Here is an 18,314-nt window from a genome sequence, read left to right as displayed (position 1 = left end):
AAGACATCTCTAGTTTCTGTCCTAAGAAGTCCTTTCCACAGTCCCACAATAACAGCAATGACAGACCCCTGCAATTTTTGCTGAACTTGTAGCAGAACCACAGTGGGCATAAAGAAGCCATAACAGCCCTTACAAATCCAGGTGCAAGGGGAACATGCAGCTGGTTTTAAGCAGTTTCATAAATGCACCGCTCAAGTACCACCAGAAAACTATTTTTTTTTTTAAGTGAATTTAAATGGAATTAAAAAAAAAAAAAGGGGGAGCTGCCTTCTGGAGGGGCAACACATTCCTTACTTTTCCAGAAATATCTGTGTCTGGATATACAAAAACAAAAAGGGTAGGTACAGCCACAGTGCAACATACAGCAGCATAACAAAAATAAAAAATAAAAATAAAAACCACATTCCATAAAGAAACCCAGCCGCAGTGGAACACACAATTATTGTGTCTAACCTGCCTGTGCTACATTCTCAATATCTCTTTGGGAATAAATATGCCCAAAATTATTGATGAAAGGAGACAGACTCTATTTCTTCAATGCTTTCCAAATGTTCTATATTGGATTCTCCCTAATAGCAGGCAGCTGAATTCACAATAACCATTTTAAAGAACACATAGGAAGTGCTCGTTAGGACTAACAGTACGACCTGTTGAATCAAAGCATAAGAGTGTGGCATTCTCAATCCTCAGAGAGCAGTAACGTGAAATATATAAATACACTGCTCTACAAGAAACACATCATAACCTCAGAACTATGCATTTTCCATTTCAAGTATCTGCAAGATGAGAAAAAACAAGTTATACTGTTAAGAGCATAAGCCAAATGAAAATTACATTTGAAAAAGTGGATGAAATTATTCCTACCTTGCCATTGCTATGCCAACAACACAACCTCCAACTATAGACCAAAATCCAATCCAGCCTGCATCTACCTGACAGAAAAAAAAAGAAGAAAAGGAACGTGTTAAAGTAGAAAAAGTAAGATTATGTTATTTCCAAAACAAATGGTGCACAGGGGCTGCAGAGTGCTAACAAATTCATCCCATTCCCCACTCCCACAGCAGCAACATGAGATGCAAGAACTTCTAAAGAATGATTTAAACAAAATTTACTGCAAAAACAGTATGACTAAGTAGCCTGTGCCTTAAACGTGATCCTTCTTTATGGCATTATCCAAGTAAGGTCCTCTGGATTTTTACTCTATCAAAAGCTTCAAAAACCTCTTTTTCCCCCATTTCATCCTTTTCATCTGGTAAACATTATTTTCTACTACTAAAGGTGCAGCAGCCAACAATACTCCCATTTGTTTATCTGCCTCTTCACTCTTGTCGAAAGGCATATACAGCTCTGAAACTATAAACCACTAGCTGAGAGTCGGCAGGAAGGATCCTGACAGCTTGGAATGCCAAAGCTATAGTTTATTTCGTTTAACATTTTGGTAGAAAAGTGGTTCATACATACTATAAAAACCTGATAAAACTGTATGTTAGTGCAAAATAAAAACATGGCACTTACAAAATAGCTGTTGATTATCAGTCAGGAGATACTTACTTGGCTTACATGAACTGGTGTTAATATCAAATCCAGAACGCCAGACCAGCCAGAGAAAACACCCAGTGGTATAGCATAGGCTAAAGCAATCATCAAGAATCGGAAATTGCTATAAAAACAAAACAAATGCAATTAGCTGCAGCTCATATTAGAAACTGCACCAAGATTAGCTGCTAGACTAAATTACAGTCCAGAAGCTATATTTTGCCCATCAAGAAAAATAGCAGAGGTCTGAAGAATATGCAAGCTAGGAAAAACAAGAAGTCACTAAAATCCAAGTGGCTGGGATGTTACTGCCTTAGCATTACGACATTAAGAAAAGCTAGTCTCCCCACATTCAACCATTTTCATAATGTGCTGGGCTCATGTTTCTCATTTCCACAAGCAATTCTTCTGCATTTGAATGGGCAACCTATTTAGCCTAAGTGTATGTTAGGAAGAAAAAGCACTAATTCGATTTAGGAAAAGCATATTTCAAGCATAAAATCAAAGCTTTGTACTGCTAAAAATAAGTAAATAAATAAATAATATGCAGTTCTACTTTTTTGTTTTGTTGAGAGGGAGGGTTTTCATAATGAGGCAGATACAACTGCTACAGTGGAAGATTCTGACAGTTTGAGCTATCAAAACACAGAGACAAGTGTAATATTCTGTCTAAATACTCAACATGTTTGCTTTATTCCCCCAATTAAAATTAATCAACCTTCAGTATTCAGCAAAAGATTAAGCATCAAACTTGTGTTATAATCTTCACTGTAAACAACTATAGAGCTGACAGACAAAAATCACCACCACTAACCCCACCCCATTCCCCCATTACTGTAACCAAAACTAAATGCAACGTTCTTGCCAAGGTAGATCCAGATTTCCCTCTAAAACATTTCAGTTTAGGAATAAAAACAGGAAACATGCATTGGACTCCTCTAACAAAGATGTTTTTAAGTGAAGAGATTTTATGGTGATCCCATGTTTATCCCATGGGTTACCTGTGCAAACACAAAGCACGACCCCTTCCCACCCGCCCAGACAATTCACATAAACTTGATGTTGATCAATAGTACCAGTTCATTGGTATGCAGCAGCCATTTGATAGCACACAGTTACAAAAGCCAAATGGGGGGGGAAAGCATTCTCCAAAATATTCAGAGGTTTGCAGCCTACACGATTTTATTCCCTTAGAAGATTCAAAGCACCCTAGCCAGCACTCTTTTCTTTCTACACGCTGTTCTTTTTCACACATCCTCATCTTGAATAACAGATTTATCACATGAACATATCCTGCTCTTTCATTCATGTCAGATTTATTTTTTTTAAACGCAAAGAAAAACAACTACCAGATTTCCAGCTCTTCCATGCACTGCTCATATTTCTCCAAATGCTAATGCATTTGCTGTCTTCTTGACAACTTTTTTACTCTCTTAAGACTAGTATATCCTGTGTCAGCCTGACACCTCTTCAGGCAGCTTTTATGTTACTTAATCTGCCCATGTAAAAGCTATTCCAGTATCTGTGGAATAAAACAAAAGGTGAAGTCTGATTTTGCATGGACATCATATTGCCAAGTAATAGGTTGCAGAGAAGGAACAACTTTGAATGCACTGCTCCAAAATAACACTTGTTCAATATTCAAAATCTTTGAACGTCTATGTAATCATTAATGAGCGACTTTGGGTTGTAAGCACCTGGTTCCTCACTTGACCCCAGTCTTCTCTAACTCAAGCAAAGTGACAAAAAATGGCACACATCAAAACTGCTCCATCATGCTCAACTTCTAGCCCTGATACCAGAGATCCAGCTTCCTCCAGTGACAGAGGCCCCCACACTGCCACCCTGCCCGGTCTCCCTATTAAGGAAACCAATCCGGAGAAAGGGTGTGTGGCAGTGACAAAGTGGCACCAGTCAGCAGATGCCACTTAGTCCCCTTGTACAGCAACAACTAGCACTGGCTACAGTAAGAGTCAAAGCCAATTGAAACACACGTCTTAAGTATCAGCTTCACTTTTCATGGCTCCAGCAACTTGTATTTGTTTCTGCTATTTTGCAATCGCTCCACTGAAAATAGAAAAACGTGCTGTCTGTCACACCATCAGCTGGTGAACCCACACTGTTTTCCATCATATCAGCCTTCATGACAGGATATCAGCATTAGGCTCTCCGTTAAATCACTCTGCTGGAATGCCAAATTGGCTTTTTCTTCTGCTGTTTTGTTGTTGTTGTTTTTCTTCAGAATTCTACTTAATGTTACTAGAATCTATACGACAGGCTGGTTCACAGGAGAGCCTTGTCAAAGTCAGCATTTTCAGAATAACTTTGTCAATGTCTATGAGCATGAGACATAATCCAGCAGCTTCCAGGCTGGGCAGTGATGTCATGTGAAAGTTTCACGAAGGAAGTAATGATGTACAAAAACCCTACCATGACATTTCAAAATTGCTTAGACAGTCCCTTGAAAATACAAAAGCACATAACTTGCTAATGGCATCTAATTGAAAGCAAAAATCCCTGTTTGTTCTCTTCATATTATTGACTATTTACTTGTAAGAGAATGTTTCTCATGGACATTTTTGTCATGTTCTGAAATATGAGGAAAAAAACCATATTTATTTCACCTAAGAAACTGAGAAAGGGCACAGTACTATTTTTCTAATGAAATTCAAACTAAGCTTGTCACAGCGTGAGAAAGACTGTTAAAAGAACTGGGCTTAGCTCCCAAACCATGACTATCTGTCGACTCTTGGGCTTAGAAAATTGTATCAGGAGATAACCGAAGATCAGCTAATTGTTATAATCTGCCAGAAGCAGGAATCTTCCATGTCAGGAGAAAAAAATTATGTTCTGAAGCAACTCCCCCTCCAGGGGATGCTTGACCCCAAGAAGACCTATATAGCACATCTCTGAGTGAAGCAGCTCATGAAGAAGACTGCTCATCAACCCAGAGGCATGAAGAAGCTTGGGAGCTGCAAAGAAGTCACAGATCACTTTGGCATCTGAGAAAAGAGGTCAATGACTTCAATGGTAAAGTTATGCTACACAGCTTTCTTTTGAAGCAAAAATCTGAAGCCTGGGGCAGAGAAGAGGGAAGTGATGAAGACCTCTTGCTCTCAAGAATGTTTTCTGGGGTACATTTAGGTGAAGTCAGCTGACCACTCACACACATCCTGAATGCCTTACGCACGCACACAGCTCTCCTACCAGAGGGCAAGTCTGCAACATAGGAGAAAATCATGTCTTCCTCCGAGTCATCATCTGATTACCTTCAGCCTACACTCCAAGGTCTAAAGAAAGACACTCTTTTCCGAGAATCATGAAGTCTAGATTAGGCAGGCAACAGAGGTTAGAAGCCTAATGAACCAGATGATGGACTTATCTTGAAGCATGGCAGATAGTTTTCTTTTATAAACCCCCACCTTGCTTGATGGATTGGTGCTGAAAGGCTCCCCAAGATAAGTGGTTTTAATGATGAACTGCTGATTGTTTCAAGAACAGAGGAATGTACAAGTGCCTTTGATAAGGGGTAGAATGGAAGAATGCATTAAGACCAGAGGGAATGAAGACCATGGTTCACCTGACTTTGAAACGTGATGAAGTATGCTGATTACTTAAATGGCTCTACTTTGTTTTCCTAAGTTTGGTTGACTGTGAATGGTAGTTTTGCTGCTTATCTCCTGAATTCACCAGCATCTCAGGTCCAGTATTTACAATATGCTGAACAAGCAATATCGCAATTATAGAACTCCCAAATTGAATACTGTCAACAGAAATTTTATGCTTTACCTGCAGAGTTGGTTGCTGTCCAAATTTCTATTCAACAGTAACATTTCTACAACACAGCCCTCAGGCAGGGTCTCACTACACACCAACCTGGGTGTTTAAAAGTATTATTGGGTGTGCTAAGTGTCCTTATGGGAACTGCTATTTTTTAATATCCTGAGTAGGTCACTTTGCAGACTAATCAGCCAGCTGAATTCACATCTTCTCCCAACTACCAGCCTATTCCAGGATGAACATATAGGAGTAACCATTTTTTTTCAAAAAAAAAAAAATAAATAAATAAATCCTCTAAACTCAAACAAAAGCCTCCAAATCCAGCAGAGAAAAACGATGATAACAAGAGATGCTGGTTTTGCTGACTCTAAACAGGTTTTTTAGAAGTATGGAGCACAATACTGCCTGAAGTTCCAAAAATATCATGTTCTAAGCTGCCCATTTTACATAGATTCATCTCTCATTCTGACAAGAAAAAAACTGCAGCAAGAGTTTGAACCTCCCCAGTGAAATCAATCAGCTCTTTTCTGCCTCAGCAAGTTCCTCTATCTATTACCACATACCAGGCACAGGCCTTGAAAATTATTCAGCATTAATGTTATAGTTGCTGATACTATATTTCCTTTACACAAGACATTCTACAAGCAATGAGGGAGGGATTGTTTTACAAACAAATAAAGTCTTAGAATCTAAGCAGACAGCAACAGTTGTAAAGCTGAAGATGTCACTCTAAATTTAGAGAAAACTCATCTCTGAAGTGGTCCAGAAACAGAACTGGTGACCCTCCTATCCCCATGGATTTTAACTAACAATTAACGAGATCTAACAGATCATATAACGGTTTCAATATTTCATTCATTGCTCCTATAGTTGAATGAAAGCAGCTGTATACCCCCTCAAACGATGACCAAATTCATTCCAATATAAAAAGCATGGAAGAAAGCAGCTTATTACTTATGTGCAGCTCTGTTGAGTGCTACCTCACACTCAGCAGAACGCACACTGTTAATGATCTTGTACAACCTGACGTAACAGAAGTGTTGCATGCCAACAGCCATGCTAACAGAATGACTCCAGCAGTGCTGGTGCAGAAGGATGCTCACATGAAGGTCTGGGACACAGCCACTTAAAATTTAATGTCTGTTTTTTCAGTTACCATCTTTTAATGTTTCAGCATCAATATTTAATTTGGTTGTGATGCACTACAAACTAATTTGTTTGTTCAATGAGAAGATTAAAGCACGCTTGTGTTCACTTACTCAGGTGGTGATCTCCTCAGTGGAAGCTCAGTCAGGACCTACCTTAAGAGCCTGCAGAAGCTCCTCCTGTAGCTAAGCCGTTGACTAGCTGCAGCCACACTGGGAGGGAATGGAGGGCGCGAGGGGAAGTAGGCCAACGCTGCAGAAAATATCAAGGAAACCATCCCAAATTCTAAACAGGAGGGCAAAGAAGAAAAAAAAATCAGAGAACAACTGTTAGCAGGGAAAGACTTACTTTGGCACAGCATTGTTATCAGCCAACCTCTGATACACAAATCCTACCCCAAGTGCTTTACTGCTCCTGACAACAGAAACGCTGAACTTGAAGGAGGACTTCTTATTCCCCTCCCCAGGCAAGATGTCAAATGGAGATGGAGAATCAATGTGATAAAGAAACATTGACAGTCCATTCTGATGACAGAAGCTGAACAGCAACAGGCTCATACACAGGGAACTAAGTGAACCAAAAAAAGAAAAGCTTTTGTCTTTCCTCCTTAAAGAGAATTACGAAGATCTGGCCACATTTCCTTGTGATGGTGTAACATCAGGTAACAGTATCCTAGGGACTTTAAACAAATGGGGCTGGGGAAGACCAGGGTGTGGAACTACAATTACTCAGTTTACACAATGACTTAGGGCAAATGAAAGGTCAAGCAAGGCAGCATCTCAGACACAAACAGCATTACACGTCAACAGAATATAAACAGAATAGCACAGGAGAATCCACGGCTCATGAATAGAGAGAACACAGCTAGTAAGGAGAAACAGAAAAAAAAGAATACAGCTGTTCACAGATGCTCCTTTTGTTCAGAAGCAGGTACTTCAGACCTTCAAAAAAAACTCGTAGTAGAAATTTGGATCTGAACCTTCAAAGTGATGAGTGCTTCACAGAAAACACACAGCAAGACCCATGATCAGACATTATGAGGAAAAACAACTCCGCAAATCCACACTCAGTCCAAGCAATTTGTTTTAGAGGCCTTTTACAATATATATCATGTACTCCACAATCCTCAATCCAAATACTTTTGCTTTCTCCTTTGGAAACAAGATTCTTTGCTCAAGTGCATAGCTGATGTGAATTATCTTAAAGGAACCTGTGATCTTATTACAAAGAAGTGCTCATCACCACCACCACAAATAAATTTCTGCAGAGCTGGACATTCAATCACATTCATCTGTTCTTTTCTTTTTTCAATGAGTCAATATGAATCTGGCACTTTGCCAGTTCTTCTGCTAAACTAAAAGAAAATATGTTCAGGAAACTGAAATGTAAATAACACTCAGACCGTAAGTGTATCAGCTATAGATTAGGATGGGAATTGAATGCTTCTGTTCAGTATGGAAAAGAAAGTGACCATGGATTTGTTTTGAACACATATGAGGAACGTGAGAATGCCACCTCCATGATCAAATACAGGAGGATTCATTTTGAACTACGTAGTGTCTTTTTTTCTTGTTGTGGTCTAATTACAGGCTTTGAAGGTCAAGGGCCCCAAATACAAATCTTCTAGTCTCCAGTAAACAGATTAATTTCTATCTTCCAGTATACTGTTTTTGAGAATAAGAGTGAATAAATAGCTGTCCACAACTAATTATCCCAGATCTAAGAAAGAAGGAGGAGGCTCTGCCATGGTAGGAGGACACTGGACAAAGAAGCAAGGCTTGCTAAGAGATCTTCATCCCCTCCTCCTGCATCTACATCTTTATACAGGTCTGTAGGTAGGCACACATACAAAGGCTGCTCCGAAACTAATGCCTCCTGATTTATTATGTTGGTCCACGATGTCAGAGGCAGATGTTGATGGTACAGCAGTCAAGGCTGAACCTTCCCATCAATATCCTGTTACATGTTGTTGCCATGTGACAGAGAGCATCAGAGGGGGCAGTCTGATGCAATGGCAGCCGACATGGAAGTGCATGTGACGCAAAGGTGAGTCACTGAATTCCTCCATGCAGAAAAAGTTGCTTTCACTGACATCCATCAACACTTGTTGAATGTCTCCAGAGACCAAGCAGTAGATGCGAGCACAGTGAGGCAGTGGGTGGTGTTTCAGCAGTGGTAACAGTGTCAACTCCACTGGTGGATATTTTTCATAAACATGACATTCAGGCTCCTGTTAGCTGCTGGCAAAAACGCTAGGCTAATGGTGGTGACCATGTTTAAAAATAGTGGTTTGTTAGCTGAGAATTTACTCTATCGAACAGTGTTATTTTGCTCTTTGTATCTGTTGCCATTTCCATGGAAATAAATAGGAAGCATCACTTTCAGAGCAACTTACATACACATATACACACAATTTTAATTGCACATTGAAGGAAGACTGCAGCTTGCAGATGGGTACAGCCAACAAGAATGTGATCACATAAAACCAGAAGTTGTCCTAGGTGTGCATTATTTAACTTTATTACACTGCAATGACTCAAGGAGAAAGGCTGTACCTTTCTATACAGAATATAAGACAGGTTGGTAATTTTTCAAAGTCATGGTAATATTTTAGAACAGGTGCTCATCTGGGACCTCTTCTAAGGGTTACCCTCAAGATTCCTGCCAGTCAAATTGCCACAGCAGGAGCAGTATGGTAACAATTTATTACATGTTTTTTTCCACTATTAAATTCAGCATGCAGTCCTTGTTGTACTGTCCTGCAACTCTTTAATGTTTCCCTGTGTTATAATTTCTAGGCTAATGAGTTTGCCTTGCAAGCACTACCCTCATGCACTAAAGAAAAGAGCAAAACTCAATCTGGAACCTATCCAAAACTCAAGCAATACCCTCAGCTGAAGAACAGAAGTCTTTACTGCCATCTTTAGCTTTCTGTATCACCTTTGTATCTCTACTGAAATTTCAGGTACTACCAAATGCATCTGGCTCCTTACATCTTGCACAGCTTCTTCACTGGAAAGCTTACCATCATTAAAATCACCACTTACTACACCAGACCAGGTAAAGAAAAAAACATTCTTAGCACAAATTTTAGATTGCAAGAAAGGAATAAAATGTAAAAGAAACTTCGACCTGTTTCTTACATTTTAAGACCAAGGAAGCCACTGTCATGATACCTGTGAATACTAATATGGAGAGAAGCCTGAATCTTAGTCCAGGAAGCAGGCACTCCTGGTTGTATGAGTCCTAAGCAAAAGATATTTACAGAGGCATGAGCCTCCTCAATACATAAGACTTCTTACAGGACAAAAACCTACATCAAATCAACAAGATTCTCTCCCTTTACCTTCCCCTGAAATGTAACAGGGAAAGGAGGCACTTATCTATACGCACACACGTGAAGTGTTCTTCTTCTCCCATTACTTTTCTTACACACACACACACACACATATATATATATGTATATATATATATATGTATACAGACATACATACGTGCATGTATAAACATGCACGCATGCTTAAAGTATATAGTATACATATAATTTTGAAACAAATACTGATTTGTCATCAATATTTAGGAAAGCATACAGCTTAAAGCTCTGTCTGTTGTCTATAATGATTACAGCTTCCTTGGGCAATACAAGTAATACAATTCAATCCTGATTTGCTAAATCTTTATTATTCCAGCTGTGAATCAGAACATGTAGAGACAGCGATGACATGGAAAGAGGCTGTGATTTTTCAGCCAAGCTCTTAGGCCATGTTTGAGATTAAAAAAAAACACAAAACAGCAAGTTAATAAAACACAGAAAATACAGGAGCAATTTCAGAATAGGTTTATAAGAAATCACTTCACAATCATGTTTGAGATTAAGTCCTTGGAAAATCAGCACACTCTTGGCACGCTACTGATCCAAAGTTAACAATTCATACATTTTGGATGCTATTCATCTAATGCTACCTCGTGCAACGACAAGCTCCATCACAAATCTGAAGAATGCACTGTCTATCCCATGAAACTAGTTTTATTTAAGATCCTATAGGAAAAAGCCATATCAAGCCCTAATGTACTTGCTAAAGGACTGTGATGCTTTAGTCCAACTCTATAGGAGGAACAGATAGCATGGTCTGCTGCCTCTTGAGCTCTCTAGGAAAAGACACATGAATTGAGACAGGGTCAACCTCACAATGGACACAAAACCATCACCTCCTGGGATAGCTTCTACCAATTTCAAACCAGTGACTATTTCATCACTGTGATCTTCTAGAGGCCACTGACATTCAGGACCTATCTTTTTCATTGCCTGAACAACAGAAGGAGTTTTAGATCCTTGAAACACCCCATGAGACACATTGCTAATACCACAAGCATAGCTGTACAAAGAAACCCAGCTATCTGTTTAAAAGTACTTTGAACAATGTGAGAACTACAGCTGCTCCCAACAAAAAACATACCTTAGGAATTTGAAGAGCTGCTGTACAATGATATTAAGCTGGGAACAACAATCCCAAGTAAGCTTACAGGAGAGGCTGTCACCAAGCCCTGGCTGACTCAAATGCAGAAAAAGCCATACTGAAACACTGGGCAGACAAGACAGATCTCTGAATCCAGCTAGAAAGAGATATCTATCCTAGCATCTGAAGAAGATGCACTGGAAAGCTTCCCAGACAGAAGTGAATCTAACAAGCTGCTGAAAATGACATTCCTTGTGTTAACAGACTCAAATAAGTGGTTTTAGGCACAAAACTGTATTTCCTTCAGGCCAATGAACTCTGTGGGAAAAAAGAAGGGGCTAACAGACCTTTTCTAATCATTGGATTTTTGCTCCCCTTTATCTTCTGTCTCTCAGAACACAAGCCAACTTATGTTCACTTTTCCTTCCTTCCTTCCCACTGGTCTCTCATTTCCCACATTTTTTTTTTTTGTCCTCTATCATAATATTTAACTCTGACAAGGACTACCCAAACCTCAATTTCCTTATTTCAATAGATTCAAGTCCAGTAAAAAGTAGGTTATTTGAAAGAGTCCAATATTTGATAAAATAGTAAACCAACATCTAATATGTTTATCTTTAAATCTAATATCTAATATCTCTAAAATGTATGGTAAAGTGGACCTCACCCAAAATGACAGTTAACTTGACAAAATTTCCATAAGAATCACAGCCAGGAGTAATTGACCACAAACAATTCAATCTCATAAACCTGAATATAAACTACACAACATACATACTTAGTTACTTCTGGAATGCAGAGGGCCAAGTCCTAGCTGCATTTCAGAGGCTAGAATAATAAGAAAAACAAAATCAAACGTGCAAATGCCATGACCCAGTGAAGTTTAGCTGCCCTTAATGCTGTACCATTTATATCCATTAAAAAAATAATAATCAGATCATAGACTCTTAAGCCATTTGGGCAACTCTTCTTCCTTACAGCCTGCTGCTGATTACACCAAGAGCTGTGAAGTCACTGCGTGAAAAACAGAAGGGAAACAAAACCTACATTGTATCAGATGAATTTTCTATCAGCATTTTTTGCACCAAACTGCTGTCGTTTTATTGAAATTGCTTGCTGCATAAGAATTAGTGGTTTTAGTTAAAATCACAATCCATTGAGTTTAATTCCAATATTAGATTCTTAGATACTAATAGTCTAATCACATTTGAAAGGCATATGCAAGTCATAAATTAAGTCTGAATTTATGCACAAAATAATTCAATACTGGAAGAATAAGATTTCCATCTTCCCAGAAATAAAAGAAAAAACAATCTATCACAGAGAATTTTTTTTTTTTTTTTACTGAAAATATGGGAAGCAAATAGCAGTCTGGAAGCTCTGGGAAAACAAGCTCTCCTAGATGTTGCTCCTGATACAAATGGTTGAACTACTTCCCTTGGAATCATTCTTTATATGACACAGTTTTAAATTTTTTCCTAGCAAAAAAATAAAGTGGGGGGAAAGGTATCCCCTCTGATACTACAACTTACCATTTCATTACTTTCCATCAGTTAGCTACTGTTCCCTCGGTAGACCAGCCACTAGAGGGTAGTGCTTCACAAGCACCAAACACACATGGGCATATGTACATGTTTTATAATTATTAACTTTATTTTTTAATTAAAACACACACCTGCGTAGAGCACAGCCTCAATGCGGTCCTTGATGTGCTCGGTGTTGCTCAGTGACACCAGTGGGAGGTGCAATGATGTTCCATTAGGAGATGGCACTACAAGAGGTCCCACTAAAAATGCACCAGCACAGCCCAGGTAATTGAGCAGGGAGGCAATCGCCGTTGCTGTCGCACGTTCATCCGGAGAGAACCACGTTGTGGAAAGAAACGGAGCTGCGTTCATCACAGTTGGCCCCGCCAAGCCATTTAACAGCTGCCCTCCATGAATCAGCCTGGAATAGAGAATAGAGATGACAGCCATTTGGATGATAATTGCCTGCTTTAAAAACAAATAAATAAATAGCACATAAGATGCTGGGTTCTTGAGTTAGCAACTTCACACTCGCATGAAAATTCTGTGCAGAAAACAGAATATTCAATACATTAAAAAAAGCCCAATTAAACTGATTTAAAGAATCCAGGGCGATTCTGTTCTCATTACCTCAGAAAAATGGAGAAGCAAATGTTCTCTTCAATGCCAGAAAGGAAGAGGGAATAAAAAGGACTTTATTTGCAAGAAAAGAAATACATATATTATAATAGGATATAAAAGTAGAAAAGGTGTAGTAGCAGAAAAGCTTTGAACTACAAGCCTCTTAAACCCGACCCCTTGCCTGCATAAATTCCAACAGAGAATTTAAGTTAGTTATGTCAGACTCAAAACTGAAACACCGCAGCAAAACGCTCTGCCTAGAGAGAGCTCTTGAGGTTTCCAACAGATCATCTTCTGCAGCAATCTGGCCGTTCTCAACAAACTGTTGGAACAGCCAAGGAAACATAGATTATTCTCATTTTTGACACTCACTGAGATCTAACAGATAAGACTGGTGACAAAACAGAAATACAACTTCCAAGCAACAAAGTCTCTACAACCTTTGGCTTCATATCAGCACAAGGAGAAGAAAGGACTTTGGTGAAGGCTCTTTTAAACGTGGAATTCAGCCAGAAACCTTCCACACTGACTTTTCCAAAAAGTGATCAGCCGTGAAAGGCAAAAGCATGTTGAAATTTATATGAAAACCTCACGTCTAAAAAAACATCAAGTCAAATGAAACACTGGAACCCTCCAAAGCAGACCTATCAACTATGCAATAAAATGGTGGTAGATTATATTTTTAATAACGGTGTTTTTTCTATGCTATTGCTGCAAGACTTGAGCTGTCAGACATCAAGAGCTACAGTCTGAAACAGGGAAACACAAGTTACCACTTAGGCAATGTTTCAAGCCACAAATGACTAAATAATATACAATGTGGCAAGAGATTTTTAGAGAGCACAATGGAACAAAACACACAAAAGAAATGCTGACAGACGCTTCATCAAATTAACAAGCTAGCTTACAATAAAAAACGATGGATGCCAGTGATCCTCAGTTGATTAGAAGTTAGTTCTTCCAGCAGAATTTATTAAAAATATATAGTACATCCAAAAACAAAAAGACATCATACATCATGTGAAGGAAACGTTTTCCTAGCTAGGACACTGTCTTAAAAATAAGAATTCTAGCCTCTTCATGAAGTTCACATAGTGAGATTTCATTACTATTTGTTTGTGATGTGTTACACATTGACCTCATCAAGACAAGGTCAGATCTCTTAAACTGTGGCCCCCAACTAAATCACACAAAATAATTTTATATTAATAAAAAGCACCATCTAAATAGCACTCTGGTATAGTCTTCCAGGGACAAATTAAATGCTTTGGCAGGAGGATTGGACTAGATGATCTCTATAGGTCCCTTCCAACCCCTACAATTCTGTGAATCCATTATGGTTACTCTCCAATACAAAGTACTTTGGACAAACCAAGATACTCTTTTCTACTTGGTATTTTCATTCTGCTTACCTCACTATAATAAGTTATTTCCATACCTATCCTAAGCAGCTTCAAGGTATTCACAGTGCCACTCTGCATCTCTGCAAACTTGCATTTCAGGAGCAAGCTACTATAACATATAAAGACTTTAACATTTCTTCTTGCTCCAAAAGAAATGTAATGCTTAAATTATGGTTTAGGTGCTATACTAACATTTCTGCTCACTTATACTACCACGATAATACTGCTTTAATTCACATATGCCCACTTTATTGAAATCTAAGGGTAAACAAAACTCCATAAAAAAACACAATAGTTCTGTGTCTTCCAGTACGAAAGTTTTGTATATAAAAAAATTCAATATATTGTGAGATTATAAGTACTCATATATAAATACCTACACTCCAGATTTAGATGATTTCTACCAAACTTCACCATCTGAATAAAGCTATCTCAGGCCTTTTATATGAGAAATGTACACAAATGTTACAGACCCAGAGGAATTAAATAGCATTTGAGTTCGGAACTTGAATCTTACATCACCTTTCTGTTCTTGCTTCATGTTTTCACATGAGAATTTTACTTTTGTCTCTCCGTAGCCTCCTTCTTTCACATTCCCCTGACTGTTCTCCCCTCCCCTGCCCTTCCAGTACATTGTCTGCCCTGATGGATTTGCTTTTCCATCTGCATTTCTGGCACTTATCAAGCCTGACGTTATCATGCAAGGTAGAGCATCTCTTATCTTCATATTGCTTAGTTTTTCAAATCTGACATGTTAGTGCTAATAAACACCATTTTCAAACTAAATTGGCACTGATGTACAGACTGTCTACACATGTGATAATGGTCTAAACCTTGTTTTACGCCTTTTTCAATACTAGCTTGAATTAAGCCTTTTTTTTTTTTTTTTTTAATTCTCAGAAGAAGATTATTTGCATTGTTCCTCTACACATTCTTACCTCATTTCCCTAGAGAGACGGGGAAGAGATTCAAAACGTGATTTGGCCTATTTACCAATTCACCACTCAGGGAAACACATGTAGCAGCCACTGCAGCTGCCAGAGAGAAACATGAACGCAACAGCACTTGTACCTTTTTGCTGGTTGTTTCATCTTATCAACACCCCACTAGATTTCAGCAGAACAGCCCACAGGAGTCTGCTTCTGACACCATCACAGCCAAAAACTGCTCCAACATCAAGAGACACTTGTTTCTCTTACTTCCTGTTTTTTTTTTTGTTTGTTTGGTTTTTTTTGTTTGTTTGTTTTGTTTTGTTTTGTTTTTGTTCTTTTATTTTCTTGCTTCTGATATTGAAAATGTGCAAAAAGCAAGAGTGTTTTTCCCTGCTGCCATTTCAGTTTCATTCTCTTCAATGCAATTTCTCTTCCATGACAAAAGGTTAACAGGATAGATTCAGTTCAGGACCCTACCCAGATGTTCAGGTGTCTTTCTCAACTGGTCTCTGAATTGCAGAAAGATAAAGAAAGGGATAATACAAACATAACAACAGAAATAAGAGCAGAAAATCTTATTGTAGTCTACTTCATCTCCTCTCCCAAATTCTCATCGAGTTTTAAATAAATAATACTGTTTTCATCGCTTCCCTGAGAGAACATTTTATATAAATCCCAAGAAGTAACCTGCCTTAAGCACACCCTGCTGTCAGCTGCGATATCATAACAAGCAGCAACAAAACAAAACAAAGCATGTAAGGCTAAAAATGCTGAAATTACTGTATCACTGAGTGAACTAGGTATGAGCAGTGAGATTATACAGGAAAAAGATTTTAGTGATGGATGATAACACCATACACAATTTACAATCTGCATTACTTATCTTTTTCCCCATGTGGTTTGAACTTTACATGCATGGTTGGAGTCCCATAAGGTATTGGATTTGTTAAGCTATTAAAGAGCTGTGTTACACAGACACTTTTTACATGTAAAAATAACAGACATTTAATGTTTCTATCACAGCATGTCCATGCCTAGACTTAAGAACATTTAATAATAGTAATTCATTAGTTTCCTTTCTTAAATGGAGAAACAAGAGGTAATGGCAGAGGAAAAAAATAGTGCAAGGAGCAACAAAGTCAGTGAGTGCACTTGTCAGCAGCTCCAGGGAAACTGCAGTGTGTATGTCTCTTCTCTGGGAAAGAAATAACGCATTAATTGTTGATCCTAACAATTAAAATTAAAAGGGATACTGGATAACAAAGTTAACATTTCTTACAGAAATGGATGGCTAATTTATCCTTCACATGCCTGACGTTTTCACTCACTGAAAGAAGTGGATTGTTCAGCTCCTGCTAATTTGGATGACAAGTAAGTTTATATAGTGATTAGCTCATTGTTGCAACTCCTGGGAGCAAATGAAAGAGCCCCTTCTACAGGAGGACTTCAGAGCACTTCCAAGTGCTATTGAATTTAGCCTTACTACACAGCAACAAAGCAGTGAATACCTCCTATTCAAGAGTGTCTGTGTTGATGCATGATGCAAGTTGCTTGTGCAGGCAAAAGAATGAGAAAATGCATGGACTTATCTACATTATACATTAGAAGATTTATTATACTTCAGAGCGAACTGACACCAGTTTTGTAATGAAAAAATCTGTGATCTTTCACAGTCAAGTTACTAGAAATTGATAGTTTTTTTTCTTCAGGCTCTCCAGAACAAACACTAAAAAAGCCCCCTCTATTAAGCAGCACCTCCTCAAGTACAGAAGGAAATAAAAAGGTCAAATCCACATCTAACAGCAATTTACTGCTATGGAATCTGGGGGGAATCTGGTGCAAGTGCCACCCTGTTCATAAGCAAAGGGTTGTAAGATGGCTCTATGCCTGGAAAAAGACTAAGAAGAAAAAATACCTGTTGGTACAGCAATGAATTCATCTACTGAAAATAGCATTCTGAAGGAAGAAATTCATGGAAGTGCACTTCTTTTCAATATTTTCATTAAATGATAACTTTATACTACAAAAGCTTATTGCCTTCTGGATATTCATGGATTGAGGCCATTAGCATTTTTTGCTTGTTTTTGGTGCATGCGACCATTGATATGTGGAATAATTTAAAGCTGTTTTTCCCCATCAGTAAGAAAAATTATTACGAGCAGAAAGCCTGAGTCACCGTGTGGTACATTATCTCTAGCAATAACAGAGAAAAAACTCATAAAAGCACCGTCGACCACTTTCATAGGGAACTTGGCTCACACCTCCCACACTGCACACACCACAGTCTCCAAACCATTCCACATAGCTCTTATGAAAGGCAGATATTTTTAAAGCAACACTAACAGAGCATGCTCTCATCAAACGCAAGCAGATCCAAAATGATGTTTTGTAAACAAAAGTAGGCAATTACATTACAGACTAATGAAGCACAACACCCTGAAGCTCACAGAGAAGGGCACCAGGAATGGGTGCTACCAGGGCTGCCATGTGAGAAATCTGATGGAAATTACTTAGGCTGAGAGTTACTAAGATTTTTTAGTAAAAAAAAATAAGGACAATACAGGAAATGTGGTAACCTGAAAACTGGGATAAACAACGCCCATTCAAATGTTCCCACAGAATTTTATCCCATCAGCAGAAGAGCAAGCAGATGCTATGATTGTAAGACAGAATTCTGATACAAACTCAGTTAATACGACTTCCTCTTAAAGGACAGAAATTACCCAACAGAATAAGAGTCACAAGACTTGTTACAAGAATCAAAGAGCTCCAGATGATACAACAAAACAAAACAAAAAAAAAAGTAAAGGTTTTCTACAGTTGAGGATAAAATTTCCTGTTACATGAGTTGGAGCAAATCCCACAGACAACATATTTTCCTCTTCGCCTACAGCACAGGCTTATGCTAGCAGA

General features: G+C 38.5%; 1 protein-coding gene across 1 annotated transcript in view; it reads right to left on the bottom strand.

Annotated features, from left to right (window-relative positions):
* The window catches only part of SLC49A4 (solute carrier family 49 member 4), a 56,612-nt gene that overhangs the window by 17,105 nt on the left and 21,193 nt on the right, over positions 1-18,314 (bottom strand). Inside the window, exons 3-6 of the mRNA XM_065751186.1 lie at positions 12,595-12,866; positions 6,618-6,747; positions 1,552-1,660; positions 865-932 (exon numbers count right to left, since the gene is read on the bottom strand). Of these exons, the coding sequence (XP_065607258.1) occupies positions 865-932; positions 1,552-1,660; positions 6,618-6,747; positions 12,595-12,866 (579 nt within the window). The remainder of the gene's footprint in view (positions 1-864; positions 933-1,551; positions 1,661-6,617; positions 6,748-12,594; positions 12,867-18,314) is intronic.

Source organism: Cyrtonyx montezumae, unplaced genomic scaffold (genome assembly GCF_038088225.1).
Source record: "Cyrtonyx montezumae isolate F1298 unplaced genomic scaffold, pur_monq_1.0 scaffold_7, whole genome shotgun sequence".
NCBI lineage: Eukaryota > Metazoa > Chordata > Aves > Galliformes > Odontophoridae > Cyrtonyx > Cyrtonyx montezumae.
The sequence above is the reverse complement of the archived record's forward strand: the minus strand, read 5'-3'. Positions and strand labels throughout refer to the sequence as shown.